The sequence below is a fragment of the Clinocottus analis genome, unplaced genomic scaffold, assembly GCF_023055335.1.
Source record: "Clinocottus analis isolate CAN_PGR_092001 unplaced genomic scaffold, fCliAna1.0.p SCAF_9, whole genome shotgun sequence".
NCBI classification, from domain to species: Eukaryota; Metazoa; Chordata; class Actinopteri; order Perciformes; family Cottidae; genus Clinocottus; species Clinocottus analis.
Genome location: NW_027176251.1, coordinates 8,972,860 through 8,986,531, shown reverse-complemented (window position 1 = coordinate 8,986,531; position 13,672 = coordinate 8,972,860). Strand labels below are relative to the sequence as shown.

Below are 13,672 nucleotides of genomic sequence, written 5' to 3'. Positions count from 1 at the left end.
CGGGGCTCCCTTGATCTCTAGTTTGTGGCTACAGAGCCTCGCGCAACAGAAATGCATGACGATTAGCCGTCATGTGAATCCTGTCGTCATACCAGCAGCAAAGATTAAGTCTGCAGTATTGTCGGGATTTCCCTGTGACTCATCGCCGAGTCTAATCTCTTTAGCAAGAGACACGATCAGTTGTCATAATATTGACTATAAAATCAAAACTCAAGTGTTTATTCGTCTTCAGAGATGTACTGACATCTAGTGGTATTTTATATCATAAACCAGAGGGCACTTCCCCGTGCCGCTTTCAGGTATTGCCGGGAATTAGGACATCCTGTCTTGCCATTGTGATTCCCAGTTTAATATGCAGAGAGAGTGGGACTTGTATTATTATATTATTAATCATATTAATAATATTAATACTACTACTACTACTACTACTAATAATAATAATAATAATTGTATTTAATATTATTATTATAAATCCGTGGAAACAGTAGAATTATTAAGTATATCTGATTCTAATTTATGTGTGTATGTAGTTTTGATCAAAGGCAACATGTTCCTTTCATTTTATTTATTACTGCCGACTTTAAACTAAATGAAGGAGTTTAGCTTCAATCCAGCAGAAGGGGAAGCCCGGTTAATTTAACAGCAGTATACAGGATAAATTACCCAGCAGACCATTAGCTCCGTCCACCTTGGCTGGAGGCCAGCAGGAAGATCTTGGCTTCCAACCAAAATAATCTGAGGCAGCACTTGGGAGGCAATGACCCCTCCATCTGGTTCACTGATACTTCATTACATTGTTTTCCTTGTCTGCTGAGTAGTTCGTTAAGGCAGTTTGATGACGCAATCCGGCGTTTTCACGTGTGGTACTTAACGTCACATTAAATCTAAAATACCGTAACGTATCAGTTAAACAAACTGCATTCTCCTATTCTAGCACATTTGCTGTTCAAGGACGAAGTATATTGCCGATTTTAGTTTGTTATTATTCGCACACCGTAACCTTTAAAGAGCTGGAGTAGCTCACATGTCGATTACTGTGAATGTTTAAAGGACAATTTGTGCAAGTTTAAAGCGGATTTGCGCCCCTTGTTTGAGGTCTGTGGTCATTACTGTAATCTTTCCAAATGTACCATCAATGAAGCCAATGAAACGAAGAGACCCAGCAGTTTCATTGTGTATTACTTCGAGAATACTTTCTTGTGTCGGAATTATTAGTTAAATTCCCCCCAAAAATAATCGGCTACTTCAAGTTGTCCCATTCTAAATCATTTCAAAACGTCAGAAAGTACTGAAATAGGGTCGCAGAGATAGTTTTACAGCTTGAAAAACGTAATGATAATGAATATTAATAATGGATATTATCATTTAATTTGCAGATTTAAAAACAACACATACAAACTTTTGGTCATTTTCCCATTTTAACATTCAAAAGCAATTAAAAACTAAAAATCCAATCAGCATAGTGGTCAAATCGATTTGGTTTTAAAACAGAACATTAATAGTTCCTATAACTTTCCTTTCTTATATTCCTTCCTATCCCGCAGGAGATGTTTCAGTAAATCTGAGATTTCAGTTGGAGGTCATGATTCACATTATAATAGAATATATTATAAGTCCTCTGTGACCGAGAAGCATGTTAATAAACACATATATTCCAAGATGTTTTCCAAGTTTCTTAAAAGAAACAGTTTGTCAGTGTAACGCATATTGTGTAGACAGCTTTCTCTGAGTCTATAACAATTCCTTAATTTGGGATATTTAATGCTGGCCATTATGCAGCCTAATGTTTAGGGCCATATACGCGTGTTGCGGGTCCACAAGGGGTCGTTGTGGTATTTGTGATGAAATCGACACGTCACCTCTGAAACATCAATCAAGGGTCCACACAGAGGTGGAGCTTATCTGCATTCACCAAAAATAATACCGTTAACGAAATGTTCTAATTAATCTCATCAGATAATAGATGTGAATAATTCAACTAGTGTTTTCGCTCACACACGCCGAACATTAAGATTTTCATTTAAAAACAATATAGAAATTGAAAAAAATATATACAAAATGTAAAATAAATCGGGGTTATCCTTTGAGATGTTCGTTGATATAATATGAACTCGTTCATTTAATATATATATGTTTATTCTTTCTCAATATTGTATTGTAGTTTTTTGACTTTATTGTAGTTTTTATATCAGCTGAAGTTATTTAAAAAATGTTTCACTTTAATTAATTAATTGTAAAAGAAATATTGTGGTTATTTGTTTGTCATTTCGGAACTGGACTCTCTCACTTTCAGCTTGGTTAAAAGATCAATTTCCTGTGTCTTTGATTCATCCATCACTCCACAAGGACACGAGTCGTCGTCTTAACATGATGTGATCAATCACTATTGATCTATGAATTCGTTTGGCCAGCTTGGCTTGGTTACATGCTGCCACCTTGGGTCGTGGGCCATCTAAAAAAAATGCATTCTTCTTTTTTATTTACTCCTATATTTTAAATTATCCTCATCGGTTGTGTGAGTCAGTTTGGCTGTCCCTCCCGCCCCCCATGTTCTGGATTAACATTACGTAGCTTTCTCTGGCATGTCAGGACAGCAGCTCACCCACGCAGAGAAACGAGAGCACTTACAACGAGAGACAATAGGCGAGATGACATGGTGCGCATTAAAGTCGATGTTAGCATTCACTTATAGAAATTATAGTCTACATTAATTAAAAAACAAAAACTGAATTAAAAAAACTGGGTGTTTTAAAACAGGCTGAATTGCTTGTTTTAAAACACCCAGTTTTTTAAAGTCAGTTTTTGTTTGGTGTGGCTTCACTAGTTGTATTTCTTCTCTCCCACCTCGTGTGCATGCCGCATATTCATATAGATCTTATTTGAAATGTATGTGTGTCGTTTTCTTCTTCATTTGGCCTATTTAGTCACGATTCAAGAGTCGTGATTGAGAAATAACTGAATAAAAAAGCAGGTTGGATTTTTGTTCACAGAAATTTCCCCTATCCTGCAAAAAAGACCCACAAGCAACAAATATTAGATTTAAAATGTTTCTATTTGTATGTAAATCACCGTACTATAGACTTGCTGTGAGTTTCAAACACGTCTAAATAGAAATCCCCTAATAATGTCGCGAGGACGTTTCGCTATATAGTGATTGGTCACTCGCCACAGTTGAGCTCTTCTTCTATTACACAATATGCAATCTATCCTTGGGGACTGTATAATTGTGAATCACGTGGACGTGACCGAGAGTGTGTGAGGGGTTTGTTGGATAAGAAATGGTCATTTGTATTGACCAACAGAGCTGACCACTGCAAGAGAGAGAGAGAGAGAGAGAGAGAGAGAGAGAGAGAGAGAGAGAGAGAGAGAGAGAGAGAGAGAGAGAGAGACGCGTTTCAGGGAAGAAAGACACTGGGAGTAAACTGGCCCACAAACATGGCAGAAGGTATGTTGGGAGTTTCTGGTGGGAATTTTATCTTCACAGTCTGTTCCTGAGTTGTATTTTTTTCTTCTTTCTTTCTTTCTTTGAGGGGGGGATTCTAGGTCCAAAACCCTGCCCGGTGACCCCCACCCCCGTCCATCCCTCATTGTTTAGAGGGAAAAGGTTGCCAGCCCCCTTTTGTTTACCTCCCTCTCCCGCTTTCCCTCTCGCTGCGCAGTATCTGCTTCTCACAGCATTTTGCATGAAAGTGGCAATCTGTAAGGATTACCCAGTTTGAGGGCCGCAAAAAAGGATACTGTAGCGTGGGTGCTAATTTTGACTCAAGGCAGAACTGAAGACATGGGCTCCGTTTCTAACCAGGAATTCCCAGGTTGAGTAACATGATTGAACAACATTTTGCTTCTTTTATTTTGAATGGGTTAGATATGTTTGTTGTGTTTTTCTAGTGCAGGACGGTGTATCAGTAGAACATTTGAAGGCATTGTTCACACACGTGATATGCAGCCCCGTGTGTCTATCGATGCATTAAACGCTGTTTAGATATTCTGACAGCACACAAACCCCCCGAGATCACTTATTTAGCACGGAGTTTGCGATATATTCCTTAAGAAAAGAGGGTCAGTTTCAGTTTCTTATACGAAAGCAAGCCATATCGTAGCCTCAGCTTGTTACTCAGATCATCGAGTCTTATTGATTGGTGACGCAGCAACGCGAGAGAAAGGAGAAAAGTTAAAAACATTTTCGGTTTCAGACCTCGTTAAACAAATGGCCCAAATTTTCAAAAGTTTGTAGGATTGCTGATTGAACACTTTGTATTCATACACTTTGTATTGCAGGAGTGTGTAAGACCGAGGAGGATGAGGGACCGAGCACCGAGGAGGATTCACAGTCCTTCCAGGGGGTCGGAATCTGCAAATGGTTCAACGTCCGCATGGGCTTCGGGTTCCTGTCCATGACCGACCGAGAGGGAGTGCCACTGGACGAACCGGTCGACGTGTTTGTCCACCAGGTAAGGACGACTCTCTCGGTGGCGGAAACTGTGACTAAGTGAAACCCAACACTGGTTTAACGCATCAACGTTGCTCGTGCTGAAACTCCAACTTTCCCTGTGAAATCAAGTAGCATGTCCTGCCAGCAGAAGTGAGATTACCCACCTGTTTTCAATACAGCTTAATTAAATGTAGGATTTGTGTCTTGGATACTATGGTGAACGATGACTTATTAGTCAAAGTTCACAGATCACTCGAATAAAAAAAATATGTAAAGAATAGAAAAGAGTTTCAATATGTTTGATTAGAAAGTTTAAATTTTATGAGATCTATTTAACAGGGTTAGGCGGACGCTTTTATTCGCAGTGAGGTGGGTGTTTCTCCCGCAGGGCACCACGTGTTGCTGTCGGCCTCCATCGTGGTTTTTCAAAGAAGAAAACGCTGATAAAATGTTATGGAAAAATAAAAGTGTGGTCAGAGTTTAGACTTAACTCGTTTGGCATCGATACATATTGAGTGAGTAGAGATGAAAACGGATTATTTAAAGGGGAGGTCACGCCATGTCGTTTAATTGATCCTCTTCTGGAGCTACATACAATATTTGTCCAATTACTTTTAGTTGTTTGTATTGTGATGAGTGGATTTTTACATTTATCGTCGCATCTGCTGAATTGGACGCTTTGACGGGGTAGATCTCTGTAAATAGACAAACCATCTAAACACGGATTATTGATCACTCGTTAAACTTAAAGAAGGCTTTTAACACATACCCATGTCGAGCTGTGAAAAATGGACAAATGTAACAGGGCTGTAGTTTGAAGGTTGGCGCTGTTCTTCAACGTGTTTTACTCCTTAACTTGATGTTTAATTGTTTTTCAGTCTGTCGAGATAAAGGAGAACTTTTCAATTCTTCTCTGTTCAAACCATTTACCTTGCATAGAGCGGTTGGAGTGGGTGGTACTGAGGTGTGTGTGTGTGGGGGGAGGTGCATTTCCCTCCTTCATTGCTGCCTGATAAGATAAAGGCTTAGCATGTGAATGTGAGGCGTCCCCACTAGCTGCTCATCATCTCAAGGTTCCTGTCATAAAATGATTAAAGGCTCTTTGCTGTGTGTGTGTGTGTGTGTGTGTGTGTGTGTGTGTGTGTGTGTGTGTGTGTGTGTGTGTGTGTGTGTGCTTGGAGGAGGAGAAGGGGGGGGGGGTAGCTTTAATAAGAAAAGGAGATCCCAGGGTTTTATTTTAGGTACATTCTTCTTGTTCACACCAGGCTACTGGTGGCCTCATACTGTGGAGACTTTTGTCTACTGATTTCCTAAAGATTTTACTTTATTTGCATAGGATAAGATTGTAAGTTTTGTTTTCCTCTATTTTATTCATATAAGCTTGCATGTCTCCCCACTTTGTTGAAGCCAGTTTTCAGATGTACAATTCTGTTTTTAAGTAATTGTGCTGTCATTGTAACTGAATTACTGTTTGACTACACAGGAAGTTGCTGCCCGATTAATCATGATGCAAAACTTGAGTGGGGTTAGAAACTTGCGGTTTTCTACAAAACACATGGTGTCTTCGTCGTGAAATCAAGTTGATAGTTGCTGCAGATGCTTAAAAGGATGCTCAGATTGAGAAAGAACATGCTCACTGTGTTACTGAAGACCTCATGTTTTGAGGATTTATCCATAAGAAATGCGTAACCAATGACTTACTTCCCTCTCTGTCAGTAGAAATGTTGGAGACACGCGTGTCAATGATGGATGTATAGGGGTTATAGCAACGTAAAAGGCCTCAGCGCTAAAATTAGTGGCTGCGTGTCAAATTAACTCCCAGGCTCCACTGGCCTTTGTGCAGGTGGACAATAGAGCCATGCATCCGAATGAAGCACCCCTCGGCCGCGACCGAGCCCCTCTTTGTCTCAGCAGTAGTCCTGCTATTGTCCCGCGTTGCTCTGATGTCTTTCTCTGCCTCACTTGGCTTCCAGACACATTCTGCATAGAGTTTACAGTACTCATAAGGCCCCCCCACATCAGATCCTTAAGGGTAAAAAGGCCCCACCCTGACCCCGATCTGTACCTGTGTGTGTGTGTGTGTGTGTGTGTGTGTGTGTGTGTGTGTGTGTGTGTGTGTGTGTGTGTGTGGATAACCTGATGTGGGCATGTGGCTGGTCAGGGTCCATTATGGGGGTGGGGAAGGTCACACATGGAAGAGGTAGTGGGTTAACGGTCACCAAGCCAGAGAGGCCTGATGGGATTGGGGCTCTGCGGACATCCATGTCACCACTCAGATGTCATGGCTCACCAGTTGTGTTGCTCAGGACTTTGCAGCAGATGCTCCATTGTGAGTTGTAGGATTATAGAAGATGAGTGTGTATGTGGTTGTAATTGCAGAGCACAATAATAATTCCCAGCTCATTAAATGATTTACCTGATCATTTTGGATTTGGTCTGAAGCAAATGCCAGACTTTCCTCCTAATAAACTATGTGCCAGGGTTTGATCCCTGGCTGATTTGGTAAATGCAGAATGCAGAACAATTATAATATAACTTTACTCTCAAAGAAAATGGGATTAATCTACATCAAAACAAACCTGCTTCATCAGGGATATTTCTTCTTATGTAAACTCAACAGTCTGTTCTAGTTGTGAGATCTCACACCAAGGGAATTTTAGAGAAAGGTTTCCCAGCCAAAGCTGCTCCACACCTTCCCTTAGTCACTAATTTCTCTGGAATTGGAAAGACAAGTAAAATAACCTCAAAGGGTCACTTCAGGTGAACCCCATTTCAGTGACTATGTCGCTGAATTAGTTTTTACTCTGCACATTCAAACCTTTTTATCTTGTTCTTGTATCTTGCTTAGTTTAAGCTGACACACCTCCCCAATGTTGCTGTTTCCAGACATGCTACAAAATTATATCCCCACGTTTCTTTCACACAAAAAATAAGATGTCACGTCTTCAAGCTCTAATATCAAAGGTAGGTATCAATCATTTGGGCCTTTTTTAATCTTTCATGTCTTTCTGCCAAACAACTATCCAAGGAATGTCCCCCTGACCCCCCAACCTCCCAGAGAAGCCACGCAGCCTTCTCACCCCACCCCCAACCGTCGCACTAACCCCTGCATCCTGCAGTTTAGGTTTAGTGGTGGTGGTGGTCAGTGTGTTAGTGGAGCTTTGTGATGTGGGTGGAAAGAGTGATGGGGTGGGGGCAGCAGTGTGGAATGCTGTTCCTCCATTAGGGGGTGGAGGGGGGGGCGGGGGGTTGAAGGTTATCCTCGTCAGGTTTACCACTCAAACAGCCAAAAAGACAAAGCAGCTTTAAGACAACGGTGCCTTTTAGGCAGGGCAGTATTTGTACAATCTGACCTGTAAAGTGGGGACAGCAAGCTTTGTAGTGGTTGTTTGTTTTATCAAGGTAATAATCACCGTAAATGCCTGATGAGTCCTATCAGGCTTTGATGAGATCACACAGTGAAGAATGGGTGGGGGGTTGTTCTCAAGGGCTAATGTAGAGGTGATGTGGACACTAGTCTTATTTATTTATATGTATATGTGTGTGTGTGTATATATATATATATATATATATATATATATATATATAAATAAACAAACCAAAGTCACCACATAACTCAAATTCCCCCAAACACCAGACAATCATTTTGATCCTCTTCCTGTCTTTCAGAGCAAATTGCACATGGAGGGCTTCCGCAGCCTGAAGGAGGGCGAAGCAGCCGAGTTTACCTTCAAGAAGTCGTCAAAGGGCCTCGAGTCGCAGAAAGTCACTGGGCCAGGTGGCATCCACTGTGTGGGCAGTGAAAGGAGACCCAAAGGCAAGAAGGTCCAGAAGCGCCGTTCAAAGGGAGACAGGTAAGCAGGATGAGATGAGGAAAGATCAGGAAAGACACGTAATGAATGCCAGCAGTGCAGCTTTGCAGTTTATCTAAAAGGTATTTGGAGATACATTATTTTTTTGAAACAGATTTTGCGCTTTCACATTCGAGACACCTCATTAGCTTTCCTTCTCAGAAGCCAACAAACGGTCGTTGTTGGGCCCAGTTTGGATGAGATATACAATGGTGTTTTAGTTCCTCCCCATTTTCCTTCCTCTTTCTCAACCCCAACCCCCACCTCCAGCCCAAGTAAGGGTCACACCAGCAGGCTTGACGTGTGACCTGGATCAATAACTGTTTAAATCTGCTGGCCCCTAGTGAATTCACGCCCACTGACTCCCTCTCTCTTTCTAAACCTTTCTAAAACCATCAATGTGATTTGAAACTCCAAAACTGATTATGATTTAAATAACCTAACATTTATCTAGGTTTTGCTGGTAATTATTACACTTTATCTTTAGAGAATGCAGGTTTTTTTTTTTTACCAACCTAGTTATAGTCATTCCACATTACTGAAAAGAAAGTTTTATATTTTCCTTTGATCCAAACCTTTACACGATCCCTCAAAAAGTATTTTCATGAGTTCAGGTCCTGAGAACCAAACCTTTAAATATATTGTCCTTCATTAAATTAATTTTATTTTTCGTGCAAAGGCAACAACGTCCCTCCAAAGGAAAGTAACAGAAGCCACCAGGAGCCTTTTATTTTTGGGTCATTCTTTGAATATCAATAAAGCACAGGGTTAGAGGTGTATCAACTTCCCCCTCCTGTCAGTCGTGATTAGAGCCAGAGAGTAGTCAGTGTGCGAACAGAGATCATTACTGCCCCAAAGAGTCCTGGGAGGCCCGCGGTGGCTCAATAGATCTCCCTTGACCACACTGATCCATGGATAAGATATCGTACCCCTCTAGCGTATTTCGAATGCCACTGGATGGTGTTTCATTGGTTCACGAATAATTGATTGATCAAAACTAATAGTCCGATATCGTTGGGACAGTAAGCATTTCGTAGTTCGTGTTTTGCCACCCAACAAAAACAGGGGTTTTTGGAGTACATTTTATGTGTGTGTGTGTGTGTGTGTGTGTGTGTGTGTGTGTGTGTGTGTGTGTGTGTGTATATATATATATATATATATATATATATATATATATATATATATATATATATATATATATATATATATATATATATATATATATATATATATATATATATATATATAAAAGTAGAAAATGTCCTGTCCATTTAATTGATAACAGATGTAAGGGCCTGGGCAAGGGGGTGAAAGGTCATCGTTGTCATGGCAACAGTGTATGACAAAATGCAAGAGGGTTGGGATGGGGGGTGAGAGAACTGAGGAGAGGGAGGGTAGGGTTCAGAGGTCATTACTGCAGCTTTTTTAAACAAAGGGACCACTTCCCCTTCCCTCCACTTGCCTCCTGATGGATGCTGACGTGGGGAGCTTCTGTTACGTGACGGTATAGACCTTGACGCCACACTGACCCCACGGCAGGCGCCCTGTTCAAACGTCATTTGCCGCTACAATGATGGCAGGGACTCCGCTGTGGCACGGAGTGGCCGCCTCACGCCCACCACCCATCTGTCTTCCGCCCCTGCACGCGTGGCCATTCTATAGTTTGCGTTCAAACAGGGGTGGCCGATGGCGTCTGTGATGGCTCCCGCTGACCCGGTGTCCATTTCTAAAGTTCAAAGCCGATGAAACGGATGTCTTTTGATACAATAGGGTCCAACGTGGGGGTGCAGGGGAGGCAGCGACGAACCGACAAATAAGACAAGTTGTTCACGATACTTTGAGATAATAAGTCCTGGTATCTCTACCAGGCCATGACAAAGTATGAGCCAGGCCACTTAAAGGTGTAATGGATTCAGAGCATAAATACAGCGGCAAGCAATGTTTTGCTATGTAAAGTTATGATGGAGAAACGTCTACCTGAGCAAGAGAATAAGGTTGTACATTTTAGCCCACATTTTGCCTCGTGCCTTAAGTGCATGTTTTTGCATGTGAGTAAACCTCACTGGCTAGCTCACAGCTGCCGCTCTGCACTGCTCATAGGCCGTTACAGCCGACTAACACTGTTAGCTGTGTCAGCACTTTGCCATAGTTTTGATTAAATGCTCCTAACCTCGTGCAAAGCTCTTACTATGATATGTTGTTGGCGGTTCTGACATAGTGTGCTCCTCCACTGAGCAATGTGGTGTGACCTAACATGCCCTTCAAGATTTATGACCAAATGTCATTAGAGGTGAAATGTTGCCATCTAGTGGAAAAATGGTGCAACTTAAAAATGCCCCTTCACTCAGAAATGTGCTTTGGTTATTGTTTCTTCGTTTAGATGTTTTGCCTTCACTGCTTTCACATTCATCTGCTGAACGACAAAAGTTTCTCTGTAGTTTATCTTAAATCTGAGTTTAAGGTGTGGACGATGTACAAACAGGATTTTTGTGACATCATAAAAAAGTTTGAAAGCCGTTCAGGGTTCAGTATATACTATATGACATTTAAAATGATGGTGAAGGAGTAAGGGTTCATTCGGTCATGTAAATCCTGCAAAAGTCATGGAATTTTAAAATAGTTATTTCAAGGCCTAGAAAAGTCCCACAGATTTTGGAAAAGTCATGGAAATTTGTTATATTCAGATGTTCATGTCGTTCATTTACGCTGAGTTTGAAATAATGAATATGCTTTTAAAAGAAAGACACTCAAAATATAAGCAGGCATACGCTGAGAATATCTATAAATGTTTATTATTTTAATTAAACTATTGTCTCATTCATTTATGTCATTTAAGGTATACTTCATGCTTTAGAATTGTTATTCAATTTATTTTTTTATTACACAAACAAATCAAAGACAATACATAGACATACCATCAACAGGACGACAAAACAGTGAGATACAGGCCAACAAGACATCATATATTTAGTGTATATAAGTATGGTGTTCGTCCATGAGAGAGAAGAAATTGTTAGTTTAAATACTACATTTTCTCACTTTTTTTATTCATACACTGAGATTTCACAAAATGTTTGGTTTGAAGTCATGGAAATCCATTGGTCAAAATGTGTATGAACCCTGAGGAGTATGCAAAAAGTAAATGGAACTTTCTTGTGCAAAAAAAGCAAGACATTCTGGAGAGAATCTTTAGATGAATACGTTTATATTAATCTGTGGTTTCTCTGAGCTCAATGGCACCGCAGCTGTTTTAAGCAAAATAGTTGTAGAGCAACTGTGCGCTACCTGCTCATTGCCAAACAGCAGACAGACACAGTTGGTGACTAGCTAGCTGACGAACATCGTGATGTATTTAGTAGCTAAAGAGACTGATATTTCCCAATAAGAGACAAAATGTTGGTCAGAAACATCACAGCGCCACATCAGTCACAATGTTGCTCTGTTAGGTGTGTAAATAAGCCGGTGATTGCGTGTTCAATCCCACAATACACAAGACTAAATACTTTGTGCTCTTGTAGGTGCTACAACTGCGGTGGCTTGGACCACCACGCCAAAGAGTGCAAGTTACCACCTCAGCCCAAGAAGTGCCATTTCTGCCAGAGCATCGACCACATGGTCGCCAACTGCCCAATCAAAGCGCAACAGTCCTCACCGAGTTCTCAGGGAAAACCGTCCCCATTGAAAGGAGACGAGGAGCACAGCCATACGGCACCGCCTCCCGAGACCTCCGATTAAGCGGAGGATTTGGGCAACACTGACGCCGGGGGAAGCACAGAGGCCAATCAAACTGCTGTGATGGAGAGGCGGGACATACGGGTCCCCGTCAACCTGTTGAAGCTGCTTTTGGAACTACCTCAGGTTAAAAAAAAAAGAATTACTGATGAAGAATGTTGCTGAAGTTAATTTTTGTTTGTTTTTTAGTTGGTGTAACACACACTCAGGAATACTGCTGTATTATTGCACTCAGGACGCTTTCTAAATCTTAAAATCACCGCTGTTGCTTGAGGGTTTTACGATTATAGTGAGCAATGCCATATAACGGGTTATCTTGAGTTTTTGTCGAATCTTTTATTTTAATTTGTATATATGTGATACTGTGCATCTCCTGTGGGCACTATATACTTCTGTTTTTGTGATACACTCTGTGTGTTTAGTAGTTACACTTTTGCTGCCTTACCATTTTGTCTCCTTTCTGACTGTTACACCTCAGCATCCAACAGAGAGGAGACAGTGGGTACCATTGCAATGAATGTTAGTTTACATATTGCAAGGGAAAGAGGAGGGTTTGGGAAAACACATGGGACGGGTTTTAGGGTATAGCTGTAGGCCATGTATTGGCATCTGCCAATATTGCAATTGACCATCCAGTTTTCCTGGGGCCAAATGAATTTCAGACCAGAAGTGGTTTCCAGTTTTGGGTGAGTTACTTTTTTTTTTTTTAGTCAATTCCTAATTTTTTAGTCTAAAGGTACACGGTCTACCTCGTGGTGCTTGTTTCGTCTGCTACCAAAGCTGTCCTTGTAACTGCAGATGGTAAACCAAATATTCTCAGAATACGGTTTTGGAGATTGGGATTTGAATTGGGATTAAATCAAGTCCTCTTTGCACTACAGTATTTACACAGCATTGCCATTAGTCATAATATAATCCCTAAAAGCTAGAGTTGGTTTAGATGTTACATGCGTTGAAATTATAATAACATACTAACGGCAATCAATAAATCAAATTTGACCTAAAAACGAAGAGAAGAAAAAAGTCTGGTTGCTGTCGCAGGACCAGCCCATCCAATCATTTCATTCTGCCTAAATGAAATGACTGGACTGCCTGCCTGCATGCTTTCATTGCTTGTGCTTTTATTGAGTCTTCCACAAGCTGCTACCGATAGCCATGTATGCCGTTTACACTTATGCTTACGATGATAATTTTAAAAGGATGGCTTTGGAGCGAGGCCTGAAGGGATGGGCTGTCAGTATTGTGTCCTTAGCAACTTTCTTGCTAGATTTAGCCACCTTAGAAGCATGTGCTGCTGGTTATTATATTCATTAGATGAGAGTTGGCAACACTGGGCTCGGTTGGATAATAAAAAATAGTAATGCTAGTTTTGAAACCTTACCAACCCTAGTTTTAAAGAGGAGTACAACACATTTGGCACGGACCTTAAAATGTTTTTTTTCCGTTTTGAAAATTATAGAAATTGTGCGTTGCCTCCCCTTCAGATACTGGAGAAGTGCAGGAGGATGATGTTTCAAAAGTGTGTCGACCATCAAACAAGCAGTTCTGATGGAGCATACTGGCCACTTGTATGTCTTGAACCTCTGACCACACACCAGCTGGTTGTGGTCAGCTGTTTTTGAGGGAAAACCAGATTATTAGACTGGGTGTAGTTACT

At 41.0% G+C, this 13,672-nt stretch overlaps 1 protein-coding gene across 1 annotated transcript; it reads left to right on the top strand.

Annotated features, from left to right (window-relative positions):
- The first annotated feature begins 3,781 nt into the window (after positions 1-3,781).
- Positions 3,782-12,018, top strand: lin28aa (lin-28 homolog Aa). Its single transcript, XM_068570517.1, has 4 exons — positions 3,782-3,812; positions 4,279-4,451; positions 8,102-8,286; positions 11,802-12,018. The coding sequence occupies exons 1-4, from the start codon at positions 3,782-3,784 to the stop codon at positions 12,016-12,018; spliced, it is 606 nt and encodes a 201-aa protein (XP_068426618.1).
- Positions 12,019-13,672: the final 1,654 nt, after the last annotated feature.

Excerpts from the sequence above, each read along its gene's own strand:
- lin28aa (XM_068570517.1), top strand. The coding sequence starts at position 3,782 with ATGGGCTCCGTTTCTAACCAGGAATTCCCAG. Across the intron at positions 3,813-4,278 it reads TTCTAACCAGGAATTCCCAG|GAGTGTGTAAGACCGAGGAG; the intron begins GTTGAGTAACAT and ends TTTGTATTGCAG. Across the intron at positions 8,287-11,801 it reads CGCCGTTCAAAGGGAGACAG|GTGCTACAACTGCGGTGGCT; the intron begins GTAAGCAGGATG and ends GTGCTCTTGTAG.